Source organism: Prosopis cineraria, unplaced genomic scaffold (genome assembly GCF_029017545.1).
Source record: "Prosopis cineraria cultivar Desert tree isolate PC_DT_omini unplaced genomic scaffold, ASM2901754v1 PC7, whole genome shotgun sequence".
NCBI classification, from domain to species: domain Eukaryota; kingdom Viridiplantae; phylum Streptophyta; class Magnoliopsida; order Fabales; family Fabaceae; genus Prosopis; species Prosopis cineraria.
In genome coordinates this window covers 15057738-15071161 of record NW_026555338.1, presented here as the reverse complement: position 1 = coordinate 15071161, position 13424 = coordinate 15057738, and the positions used below count along the sequence as shown (strand labels likewise).

General features: G+C 34.6%; 1 protein-coding gene and 1 long non-coding RNA gene across 4 annotated transcripts; both read left to right on the top strand.

The window, feature by feature from the left end:
• Nucleotides 1-329: 329 nt before the first annotated feature.
• Nucleotides 330-6525, top strand: LOC129315689 (uncharacterized). Of its 3 annotated transcripts, none has more exons than XM_054959608.1 (2): nt 330-653; nt 4900-6525. In XM_054959608.1, exon 2 carries the CDS (start codon nt 4983-4985, stop codon nt 6330-6332), a length of 1350 nt encoding a protein of 449 aa, XP_054815583.1. In that variant the 5' UTR covers nt 330-653; nt 4900-4982; the 3' UTR covers nt 6333-6525. The 3 variants fall into 3 exon arrangements, with proteins under 3 accessions (XP_054815583.1, XP_054815581.1, XP_054815582.1); XM_054959606.1 differs by having other exon boundaries at nt 4896-6525; XM_054959607.1 differs by having other exon boundaries at nt 4831-6525.
• A 1491-nt stretch (nt 6526-8016) lies between these two features.
• Nucleotides 8017-13065, top strand: LOC129316161 (uncharacterized). The gene is made up of 4 exons (XR_008594696.1): nt 8017-8856; nt 9218-9346; nt 10346-10450; nt 10560-13065. It is a non-coding gene; the product is annotated as an uncharacterized LOC129316161 (long non-coding RNA).
• The last annotated feature ends 359 nt before the right edge of the window (nt 13066-13424 follow it).

Here is a 13424-nt window from a genome sequence, read left to right as displayed (position 1 = left end):
GAAATGCCCTTTGGATGAATATTGATTGAAAAAAATGATAAAGTGGTATTAAAAGAATTAATTAATTTAATTTAAATTCTAAATTAAAAATTTCATAAATTTACAAATTTAATTTTTAATTTTATTGTAATGATTTTAACATAAATTATAAATTTATTATAATAAAAATATAAAATATAAAATTAAATTTATAAATTTTTTGAATTTGACAGTTAAGCGTATGTCGAATTAATCCGCCGGCTCAACCTATCTCTCATTTTCCCGTATTGATTGCCACTTTACCAGCCTCACTAGGTCGTTGAAGTCACTCCCATCACCCCCCCCCCCCGCCCCATTTGATGCGAATGAGTGAATCCAATCGTCTAACCCGCCGCTGCCTGCTCCGAAACTCGCCGCATCGTGCTCACTCAAGCTCGCTGAAGCTCAGCCTGCTTCTCCGTCGTTAACCCATCCACCGTCGCCGTTCTTTACTCCTCCGACGGCAACCAAAAATCTATTAATCTCCATCACTGTTTGCTCGACACCTCTTTGCTGTTTCCCATTTTACTCTTATTCGCCGTCGGTCCTCGTCCTCTCCTAGATCATTAATTCAGAGCCACCTGCTCTATCTCCATTGCCGCTTGTGTTCCTCCATTTTTGCCCCGAGAAGAGAGGTAATGATCCATCCTATTTTCAGGCTTCAAATAATCGCTATCTTGATTGCTTATCGAGAAAAATCAATGCTTCAAATCATCGCTATCGTGTTTGCATGTCTTAACGTCTTACGATTTTAATTTAATTATTTGGAACACTGATTTTAAAATCAATGCTGCGGTAGCATCAATTCATGTTTGCTTGTCTCGTAAAGAAAAATCTAGCGTGCTCAGGAGTATCCCTGGAAAAGGCTCTTGGCTGTTCCGCTTTGTAAAAATATTTTTAGGGAGTTACCTCATTTACATTACAAAAACTGATCCGCGTGGCTAATAATTTGTAGATGAATAATAGATTAGTTTGATGAATAGATACTGGATTTTAATTTACGAGGACCTAGAGGAATATATAGCTAACTGAGTTATCAAACTCTGATTTTAATTTATGTCTTGATTTTAATTGACATCTATTCATTTTATGAGCATATAGCTCTGCACAACTGATTTTCCCCAATCCTCATAGTTTGATGAGCACTATTGCACTGATTTTAATCTATATCTCATCCATTCATCTTTTCTTTTCTTTTTAATTAATATGTTCTGTATTTTAATTTATGATATTAGATAGCACAAGTTCTTGTACAAGTTCTGAGCAGGAGGAGATTATATTTAAGCCTTCATTGGTGTTGTATTCATTAGATGCTGACATGCTGTTGTTATATTGTTGTATTGTTCAATTTCCATTTGATGCTACTTTGGCTGTGGTGTATTGTTGTGCTGTATTTTTTTTTTTTTTATAGATTATTGTCAGTGGAATCATTGTCTGGAATTTAGATCTCACTCTTTAGAACAATTTTTATTCGGACTTATTAAATTGTTATACAAATCAGGTTTTAATTAATAACGTGTAGCCTTTAATAGGAATTGAGCCTATTTAAAGTAGGCTTTGGTTTGGAGGTTCAAGCCTACTTAAAGCCATCAAGGCCTATTCCCTTATGCCTTTTAAAGTCCTACATATTAATGAGTAGGCCCTTTTCTTTAAAAAGACTTCAAGCCATGCCAGGCCTACTGCAGGTTGGTGCAGTGTTATATGTGCGCACTTTGTCATAATTTTATTTTTCATGTAAAGAAATATAAGTAATGAGAAAACCTGTAATTTTTTTTTTTTTGCAACTTAGCCACTCTTCTAGTTGTAAAAAAAGTTGTGTTACCATGCTTTGAAAAAGTTAGGGCAAACTACTCGTGAAATGCCTGAATTAGCCACAGTAAAAATCCAAGCATGATAACAAGGAGTTAGCTGAAGTTTAACCTTCGCTAACCAGTTGCTGTGTGAATAATTGACTTGTGCAGATAACTCTTCGTCATGGCTATTGTATTTTCATATACAAAAATTTGGCATCCTACTTTTGGATGAATTTTCATGTATGATGTATTTTATAGTACCTTTGTTAAATTATGCTCTTGTCTTGATTAAATTAGTTCTTTTTTTCAGATTGAAGTAATATTATCCAATTGTGACATGATCTTGAAAAGTTAATTACTTGAGTAAATTATATGCATTACCATACATGCATTTCCTGTTGTTTTCCGTAGAAAAGTGCTTTTAAACTGAGAGGCTGCACCTGAAGAAACTTTGACTACTTATTGTTCTTGGGCCCTTTTCCTTGGAATTGTTAACTGTTCTGTTAATTCATTATTCATGTCATGGCATAATGTTGTCCCACCTTGTGCTTGAAACACCAGAAGAAAGAGGGCCAATAACACTAGGGATTTTGCATTTCTTTGTTTGCTATGTATATACACCTGTTTCCTTGATAATTCTCTGATTGTTCAATTTTAGATGAAGTGATGCTTCTATTTCTTTCACTTTTCAGACTCATCTCTTATTTATCCAACTAATATTTCAGAATTTGATCTACGGCAATTTCCTTATCTTTTCCTCATTTTGATCGACTATGAGCATAACGTGTCTCTTTTTCCCCCCCAGGGGGGGGGTGGTTTGGTTGGGGAGGGAAGACAGGTATCAAATTAGAAAAGAACAGGGTAGGGTAGAGCAGGGTGCACCAGTAGCAAGTGGTGAACAACCCATTCTTTCTCACCCTTGCCATTCCTAGTTTGAAATCCTGGTTGTTTTGTATAATTAGGTACCTCTGCAAATTGTTTTTGGATGTTAGTCTTTGAATTGGGAGTTGGGTGTGACTGTGAATTTCTTTTACTTTTACTTGGGTATGTTTATGTCTTTCAACTTGGCTATTGGGTTGGCCTTTTTGTGTGTTTTCATAGTTGCTCTTTGTAGATTTTCAATGTTTGGTTATAATTCTTGTTTGGAATTTGTGTGGCTTGTTGCCAGAATTTTTGTTATATGTGTGATGGATAATTAAGCCTTCTTTGCTAGGCTACCATTGCTATAAAGACATCCTGAGGGGAATAGCAAGGAAAAGGAAGGGGAAGAAGAAATGGGAGAAATGTCTAGAAATAAGAGAGAGAGGGAGAGAGAGAGAGAGAGAGAGGAAGTTGGGAGAGAAGCACAATATAATGGTTTGGTATTTTAAATGTCAAACCTACTTACTTGTGCTACCTTGGGGCTGTATTTATATGATGTAAGAGTTATAATAAAAGAACATAAAAATTAATCTAGTAAATAAGAGATGTATAAGCTAAAAGTAAATTAAAGGAAGTCCTCAATATAAACTCATTGTTTTAAACTCTGCCATGGACCAAATATAAAAAATATCCAAACTAGCTTGGACAATCTTGAGCAAGGGCATTAGGTTGATAGAGAATTGGTGGAGAGTAACTTCAAAGAAATTATGAGCGTCGTTCATCTGGTAAAAAAAAAAAAAATATATTAGTTTAAAACGTGGAAGGTCTGGCTGGGAATTGTAAAGACCAAGGTGGGGATAAAATTGAAGGGATTCCTAGAATGTAAAATATTTCAGTCCATAATCAGCCAATGATTCCACCCACAGGTGCCATTGGAAATCATATGTTGTTTGTAGGTCCTAGTGTTGGGAATGCCAGAGTACTTCCTTGTAGACCTTATGCTACATCGTGAAATTTTAGAAGACCTTTGGGATGATCACAATTCTGTATGACATCACCATAGGCAGCGTGAGCAGGATTATTAAGATGTGACTGCAATGACTCAAGTTACATCATTAAGATCCTAAGGCCTTCTCAGATAAATTAGTTTGCATGGAGGATTATTTTTAGTGGTCTGACATGAGTGACATCCACTGTGTCCACTTTGCTCAAATATAAAAATGAAGCTTGTGGCATCTGCTATAAAATATTGGCGAATTATTCATTTACTTTGAGCACATCTTGTCTTGGACTTTTGAGAACATGTTCATTTGGCCATTATTTCTTTCTATTGCATTAAGCAGCATTTGCTATTGCTTCTTTTTTGTTTTTTTAAATTATATATGTTCAGTTCACGATGGAAGTTAATATTCAATGGTCAATACCTGAGGCAAGTTATTTTTTGTTAGCTTGCAAAGAGAGAAGAAAAAGAAATCCGATCTTGTTTTTAATTATTTGTTTTCTTTTTTGTTGTCAAGTTCTAAAATCTCCTGGTCCAGCCAATGTATTAGATGCATATTGCAAATCTATAGTATAAACTTTTAGTGAACTCGAGTTTGCTATATTAGAGAACATTATGCATCTTGGTGTAAAAATTTCATTATGAAGCGTTTGGTTTAAAACTCAAATGTATTGGATGTATTTTGTTAGATTGGAATGTTGAATGTGAATTTCACTGGACTTGTTTTATGCTGCTTTTCTATTCTTCAGTCATAAGTAATTATTAACTTGAATAATCTAGGCTAGAGAAAAAGGATTAAAGCCCAGATGCGTTGATGTATCAATCAATTGCGGAATTAATCAGACCCAAATTGGTAATTGTATTATTCCTGAGTTAGATGATAGCTTGAGCACAAGGCGAGCAGGAAGCAAAATAATTTGTCTGATAAAATATATGACTATTCCCCATGCGCCATTTTAGAAGGATATCTTTCCATGTTATTTTATTTTTTGACATTTTGCCAAAGTTATGGCCTTCATATTTAGTCTGGTAAGCACAACCTTCTATGAACTAACCATACTTGTTCCATATAATATTCTTTTGTTTCTTCAGTCCTCTATTTTATTTTTTACTTCCAGAAGTTCTTCCTTCTATAGCTTAATTTCAAAATATTTTTAGGTTTTGATTTACAAGTCCAAGTTTCGTAATAATTTCTCAATTCTCATAATGACTCACTGACCCAGAAAGGCAGTGCAATCCGAACAAATCAAGGTATTTAGAGAGTTGAAAGAAGCTTGAGGGTTGCAAACAGTTTTTATTGCAGCTCATCCATGGAGTTGGAGCAAACCAAGCAAGCTTGCCATCCATCTCAAGAACCTAACCCTTGCAGGCCAAAACCTACACCAAAGCGCTTTATTAAAAGCCAAATCCCAGATTCAATCTTGAATGACTCAGCTCTCAATGCTGCCATATCACTTCTCCCCTCAAACTATAATTTTGAGGTGCACAAATGTGTTTGGCGTGTGAAGTCAACTGGAGCAAAGCAAATTGCCCTACAATTTCCTGAGGGCCTTCTCATGTACTCCCTTGTCCTCTCTGATATCTTTACTACTTTTGCGAGTGTCTCTCAATGCTTTATTCTTGGCGATGTCACCTATGGAGCTTGTTGTGTAGATGACTTGTCTGCTAAAGCACTTGGTGCCGATCTCTTGATACATTATGGTCACAGCTGCCTTGTACCCATTGATTCCACTACAATTCCCTGCCTATACGTTTTTGTTGATATTAAAATCCATGTTGATCACATGATTGATACTATCAGACTAAATCTTCAATCTAGTGTCAAAAACCTTGTCCTTGCCAGTACAATACAGTTTGCCTCAGCAATCCGGGTAGCAAAACCTGAGTTAGAGAAATATGGGTTTAAGGTTTTGATTCCACAGTCCAAGCCACTGTCAGCTGGTGAGGTTCTTGGCTGCACAGCCCCCAAGGTTTCATCAAACTCATTTGGTGGCGAGAGTGAATCTGTAGGAGTGTTTGTAGCTGATGGAAGATTTCACCTCGAAGCATTTATGATAGCAAATCCCAGAATTAAGACTTTCAGATATGACCCATATTTGGGGAAATTGTTTCTAGAGGAATATGATCACTTGGGCATGAAACAATCAAGGAAGAGTGCAATTGCAAAATCAAGGCAGGCTCAGAATTGGGGTGTAGTTATGGGAACTTTAGGTCGACAAGGCAATCCAAAGATTTTGGAGAGATTGGAAAAGAAGTTGAAGGAGAAGGGCTTCAATTATACTGTAATTTTGATGTCAGAGTTAAGTCCAGCTAGAATCTCTCTGTTTGAAGACTCTGTGGATGCATGGATTCAGATTGCTTGTCCTCGATTATCGATCGACTGGGGAGATGCTTTTGCGAAACCAGTTTTGACTCCTTTTGAGGCAGAAATTGCACTAGGAATTATACCAGGTTGGTGGGAGAGAACTGTGGTGAAAAATCATGGTTGTGAAAATGATTCATCATGCAGTGACTGTAACTGTGTAGATGCAAATGAAGATTTTGGTGGAGAATATCCAATGGATTATTATGCCCAAGATGGTGGGGAATGGAATTCCTCTTATTTGAAAAAGTCCCCTCGTCCTACAAGAAGAATTATTTCTGTTAGGTCTAATTCTTGACAGTCTCTAATTTGCTAAATTCCACTGATTTTGTTTCCACTTAGCAGTGTTGTTTGGCTATTAATTTGCTATCAAATTTGCCAAAGTTAGTTGTATCTTTATGAGAAAGCTATGCATATGTAAAGAGAAGCTTTTACAAAACGTTGTTCACTATTTCGATGGATATAAACGTGATGAAATTGATTCAAGACAAGGAGGACCTATAGACTTGAAAAAAAAAAAAAACGTGTGAAAATGTACTGGTCCTTGGAGACAGACGAGCATGAGTTTGGTTTTAGGCCTATGCAAATAATTTAAATTCTTAATTAGATTGGCTTTTAATAACCAAGGCCTGGTTTGATTCACTGAAAGCATTTTGATAGAAAAGGATATGGAAAAGGAAATGGAAATAGGGTTAAAATTACATTTGGTATGATAGAAAAAGAATTGGGTAGAATTTAAAATGTAATTTTTGCTTGCTATACATGAATTAAGCTTAAAAAAGAAACAAAAAACAGTAAGATCTCCATTGTGTCCCTTATTTGTTCTTCTTTCATTCTTTAAACTTCATCTTTTGCTATTCACAGGAGAATCCAAAAACCAATATGAATTTATAAATCTAAAATCAATCAAATGAAAATTGTGGAAGACGAATATAGAATTCAGTACATAAAAATAAATAAATAAATAAATAGAGCAATAAAGCCATAGCATGTGTTAGAATATCCAAAAATGATTTTTCCGCTCCTATTTTTCCATTGTTTTGTTTTCCCTATGTCATTCCATGCTTCATATATTTCAAAAATACTTTTAATTTGAACTCAAACTAAAATTTTGAAGAGTTTTTGGATTCTCAAATGTTTTCAAGATTTTATAAGTATATAGCCCTTCTTAATTAAGATAATTTATGAGGAACTTAATGACTCCTATTTATCATAGTGTGTTATATTTTATAGTGATTATTGGTAATGTCAAAGTGAATATTACATAATATATAATTGAGATGACAATGCAAGTTAATACTCCTATGAAAATAGCGAACATTAATTTTAAATTAGAAAAACAAAAGGGGCATAATGCATAATACCATATAAACACAAGATCATAAAGCAATGAGAATACAAATTTTCCTTAAACGAAGGTTGTCTAGCAAAAAAAGATAGAAGATTTAAAATTAGCTCAAAGTGCATCAATCGAGAAAAAACAAACTAACCAATAAGATTGAAAATCCATAAGATTTGTATGGTATAGTTGATAATATAATAATGATAATTAATAATTAATTGTTTGATAGTTGATAGTTGATTATAATAATTGATAACCAATGCAAATGATAATCAAAATTAAATATTTTTAACTAAATGCCACGAGCTGATTATAAAAAATTAATGGCTTTTTTAGTTCAATGAACAATTAGTGATCAACCTACTCATATTCATATGTTACTTTTTTCATTCACGTCTAAAAGGACCTATGCTTCAGGTATAAGTTAAAAAAAATATTTAAAAAAGATTTTAACCAGAGATTAAAGAATAAAATTAATTGTAATAAATTATTATAAAATCTGGTATCCATTAAAAAAGTAACCAATTAATTAATATTAATAATTAACATTAATTAATAATTAACCATCATGGTAAGTTTAATCACAGCGTTTTTATAAAGTAAATTTAAAAAAAAAAACGCTCCAACAATTTCAAAATTTCAATTAACATGGCTTAACACGCAACGTGGGTGAGCCGTTACTCGAATTAATGCAAGTGGGTCCACACCCCAAACAAACTTGGCGAGGAATCCATTCTCGCGAACACACACGACATTCCAACCGTGGAGAGTGGAGACCACCTCGGCTCTCTCCTTGCAAACGCAGGCGCCGCCTCAGTTCCCTTTGAGATACCCGTTCGTTTTCGTCGTCAACCTCAGTGAGTCCTTCCAGCCGACGAAGAAACGTCTTCACTCAAGCTCCATGGACGCAAAGCCCCGCTGTTGTTCAAGACGCAAGTTCGAATATGTCCTTCCGCCTACCTTTATCAGTTGTCTCCGTCGATTCCCTCGCTGTCGTCGTCAAAGACCCATTTTGTCTATTTTCTCGCAGTTCACCCAAAAGCCTTCCTCCCTCTTCATTTGGACTTTCACTCAGAAACCCACTTATCCCACATGCCATTCCTCCTCTTTTTCCATTTGCCACTCACCGTTGGAATATCTGTTCAACCTCAAATGATCTCTAAAACTCATTCACCCTCTCATTCCCTCCACGAGTCCTTTAATGGCCTTCGCTGCTTCTTCTCAGTGAGACCGCCGCCCTCGCCTTTCAAATTTGATGTGGGTGCAGTCATTTGCAATCATGGGTTACAACCAGAAGCAGCTGGCTCTCTTAGCCATGGCCAAGGACTTGGGTGACGATATCGGATTTGTAGCAGGCAAACTCAGTCAGGTTTCGCCCTTCTCTTGAGTTATCATCGTCGTGGCTCTTCAGAATTTCTCTGGTTACTTCCTGCTCTGGCTTGTCATCACCCGAAACATCCTTTCTCTGCACCTCTGGGCGGTAAGTCACTTCACTTTCAAACTCTCTAGTTCGTTTCCTGATATTGGGTATCTTTCCCATAACATTACATGCTGCAGCATCTGTACTAGTTTCAACCTTGCTCTCTCATTCCTTCTCCTTTGTTTTAAGAATATTCAGTGGAATATTCCCCCACTTTATGTAATGCTTCCTCGTTTGCGGAGGTTAAGATGACTGAATCTTTCCTCAGTGTTTTGCAACACTCCTTTCGTCCTCCACTAATAATGGCCAATATAATATATTAGCCTTTAATTGCTTTTTTTTTTAATTTTTTTAAATCTCGTGCTTATCATGCCTTGTCATGTTTCCCTTTAATTACTTTTTAATTCCAATGTCATGACAGGACTCTTCAAAAATCCTAGAGCAAGATCTTTTCTCACGTAATAATCTTGAAAAATGCCAACGGACAGCTTGACTCGGCTTCAAGCGAATGAAAGCAAGCTTTTTCGCATGAATCGCCTTCACTCTCCAGGTTTGTTGATTTCCTCTAACTCTATTGTGGGCTGAGACTTGACGGAAAAGAGAGAATCAAAAAGATATATTTCAATTCCTGAATTTGTTTTTGTAGCATCAAAATTTGTTTATCTGTTTATCTGTGCTACTTTTTTGCATGTTTGCTATTATCCATTGCAACAAATCTTGTGGGTTTGAACTTTGAACATACGCATTGAAGTTGTGGTTAACATTGATCTTCTTTATCTTTAAAACTGACATTTAACAGGAAACTAAAAAAAGAAGGCATCTCTTTTTACCTTATGGTCATCTTTGCAAAACTCTTCTCTAAGGGTTGATACAAGTTGGACTTCCTATGTAAATGATTGTAGTTCTATAGCTCAAATGACATTAAAAGTACAGATTGGATAAATGAACCTTTTGCTTTTAAATATTTGATTTAATTTGATTGAAATATTTTTAATGTCTTAAAATCAATTTTTAATTGTTAAATTAAGCTAAATTAACATAAGTCATTTCAACACAAGCAAAGGAAAAAATGCATACAGACACATGTCTAAAACACATATTTTATTAGAAGGATATATATTTTAAATCTCAAAAGTTAGCATAATCATATGTTTTTTCCTTTTAAATAAATTTTAGTAGGTTATTATGAATTCAATTGATGTAGTATTTGAGTGAAAAATAATGATTGTTGTAATAATCAGTGTACATGAGTCTTTCCAATATTATTTCCTTTATTATCATCTGCTAATTTGTGTCATGCATGTCAAGATAACCTTTTCCCCTTAGGATAATACACACTAGAGACTTTGTGAAGTATTTCAGTACGTTGCTACTGTTTTTTGCTTGAAAATGAGACTTTGGTTAAGAAGGTGCTAACTAGTTTTGAGGGATGGTTGTTTAAATATTCTGCAGTCGAAGAATAACTTCTTTGACTATGAAGTGACGTACCTTTGTTGGATATTATGGGTAATTTGGAAGCAGCGAAATGATATCAATTTTAACCATGCAGTACCGAATCCAAACCTGGTGATTGAAAAGGCACGAGTGTTGCATAGTGGAGCATGGAACGCTTTGTCCATTGAACAATGTGAATTCCCTTCTCCTATTGACACTTGTGAGTATACTCATCATTGGAAATTCCCACATGATGGTTTCCAAAAAAATTATTGTGATGGGGCTTATACTGGTATGATTAGTAATGCTATTGTTTGTGTTGTTTGTAGGATCATAAGGGCTCCTTTGTTTGGGGGTTTGTTGATTAGATTAAATCTATTTCAGCTTTCATGGCTGAGGCTCTTGCATTAAGAAGAGCTCTCATATTGGCAATTGATCTTGGCAAGAACAAGATTGTATGTGAGACTGACTGTCAACTTTTAGTCTCTTCTGTGTCTCAGTAAATTCCAAATCTATATGACAAGAAGTGTCGTGGTATCATTCAGGGAATTATTGAGCTCTTTGCATCTATGGTTGGGTTTTCTCTGTCATTCACTCCTAGGAGGGGTAACTGTGTAGCTGATCATCTTGTGACTGATGCTTGTAAGGGAGTGCACCCTTTGGGGTGGGTTTTGGAAACATCACTCTCTTTGCTTTCTTTTCTAACTGGTGTTGCAGGATGGCCATTGGTTAATTTTTCTGATGCTTGTTTGTTACGTGTCCTAGTTTTTTTAGTTTGGTATGTTTGCTGTTGTTTTCTTTCCTGGATATTGGCTGCTTTGTTTTCAGTTAATAGAACTATAAACCAATAAGAAAAGGTAAGAAGGTGCTCATTTGGACCCTATGAGTTAATTTTTAATAGTTGTTTTGGTTTTTAGTAATTTGATGTCCAATTATGTTTTGTGACTGTCATGGAGATTTTTTCCTCAAAGTATAGGTGAAAATTCTATTTTGGTAGGAATCTTTTTGGCTATAGATAAGTGTTGATCATTTTGGCTGGCTTGGATTGAATTTTTCTGTTTTGATCCTTCGATTTTGCTAGAAAGTGTGCTTTATTCTTGTTTATGTGAATTGAAAGTGTTGTATTTTTGCTGAAATAATGCTTGTGCATACTACATTGTTGTGGTTCCAACAAATTGCATTGTTTCCGACCATGAACATATCACCTTTGAGAGATCTTTACTTCTCTGACTGCATTATGGCCTAGACAGATATTTGTAGCAAATGAAATGGTCTGATTTCATGAAGGAAGAGACATATTGATGCGATACTCTTTTTGTGGTTGCTGTAGATCATTTTTCATTGTTATTTGCGCATTGTTTGTTCTGGTTTATGGGACAAGAAAAGTTATTAAGATTGACCTTTAAATTGGTATAAACTTGCGTTGTTCTATGTTAAAATCATGAAGGAAAATCTGGATATGTTTTGGAGAGCATGTGGTTTTTTACAAGTATTTTGCTATAGTTTTTCTTGAAAATGAGACTATTAATATTGAAATTTTATGTTGTGATTTAATGGATGCTTTGGTTTAGAAGGAATTAGTATGGATCAAGGTATTAACGTTTAAAAGTTGTTCAAGTATATGTTGTTCAATTATGTAGTATGGTGGGAACTCTTAAGACTATTTGTTGTAGAAAAGTGTTGTACATTGAGGTAGAATTTTAACTATACAGGTGTAGACATGATCATGCTATTTAAAAGTCTTTTACCAGAAAGCATGTTTTATTTTTAACGCAAACTAAATTTTGACGCCCTGACATTGTAGAGTTGATTCTGTTGCTGGAATTAAAATTGATAAAAAAAGTAAGATCATTATTATGAAAGTGCTTGGATATTGAAATGCGTATGCTCTTGTTTTTTTTTTTTTTTATTTGGATGGCATTTAGGAGTAAATGGCCTCACATTAGTACAAACTAGTACAAAAAGGGCATGATATCCGTTGTAAAGTCGGATGTTGAAGATGATTTATAGCTCAAAGTGTATGTTGGAATGTTGTCATATTTAAAGCCATCCTTGATCTATTCTTATCTTTTGGATGCTAAGATTTTTGTTTTTATCAATCATGTGGCACTCAAGTACTTGATGAGGAACTTGGTGTCTTAATTGAGGCCGCATGTGTGCTTGTGTCAAGTATAAAGATGATTGAGGCGTTTCATTTATGTTCTAGTGAAGCCAATAGTAGTGCTAATAATTTATTTCTTTTAAAGTTTCTTTCATTTTCATTTCTTCTTTCTTTTCTACTCCTAAACCAGGCCACCCTTTTCTTCCGTTTATTTTTTATTCAATTTGTATCAGCTTGTTTTTTTATTATGTTATTGAGTAATGAACGTTATTGGCTACTCTTCACTTCATGGTATTTATGCTGCATTTATTAAAGCCTACAGGTAATAATGTTTCAATTGTCTCATGATGCATTTTGTCATCTCCTTAATATGTTCTTCTAAGTGTAGATTATTTTGATTACTTAGCATATATGTTTACCTTATAGTAATTTGCTTACTTGGTTGAATGTTTGTGGTTGTAGGGTGCAATTCTCCGTTGCATGAAGGTGATATGGAGTCTTCTCTCTTCTTCTTTTGAGTAGGCTAGCTTGTGTTTTAAAACACCTCTTTTGTTTCTTTTGCTTAATTAATATTTAGGATTAGTTTGCTTGGTTTATTTTTCCATTAATCTTCATGTTAGTTATTTAGTCAATTATTTATTTGTATATTTATTGATTTATTCCATTTGCTTGTATTTACACATGATTGTGTACTTGTTAACTGAACCTTTACATGAAGCTGCGTTACATCTTTTGATCCATGAATTCTAGCTATAATATTTTTTTTTTTGATTGTGCACAAGTGACCTACTATTCGAGACATTATTATTATTTTGTTTGATCTACATTTTAGTTATATATTAATTATTTCTTCTTTCAATTTGCTATTTAGTTGCATCTATTATTTTTTTGAGACGCATCCCCTCTTCTTGGAGCTTCTACATGTGCCATGCAATTATCATTTGATCTGGCAACATTATTTTTACACCTCAGCCTCTCCTTGATGATCCACCATGATAGGTTTATCTCTTCCATTTCTTACTTTTCATGCCTTTCCATTATGCTTGTTGAATGATGTTGATCAGTGAATAGAGTTGATTGCAAGTATGGGGGA

Coding starts and splice junctions, on each gene's coding strand:
- LOC129315689 (XM_054959608.1), top strand. CDS start 4,983: ATGGAGTTGGAGCAAACCAAGCAAGCTTGCCATCCATCTCAAGAACCT.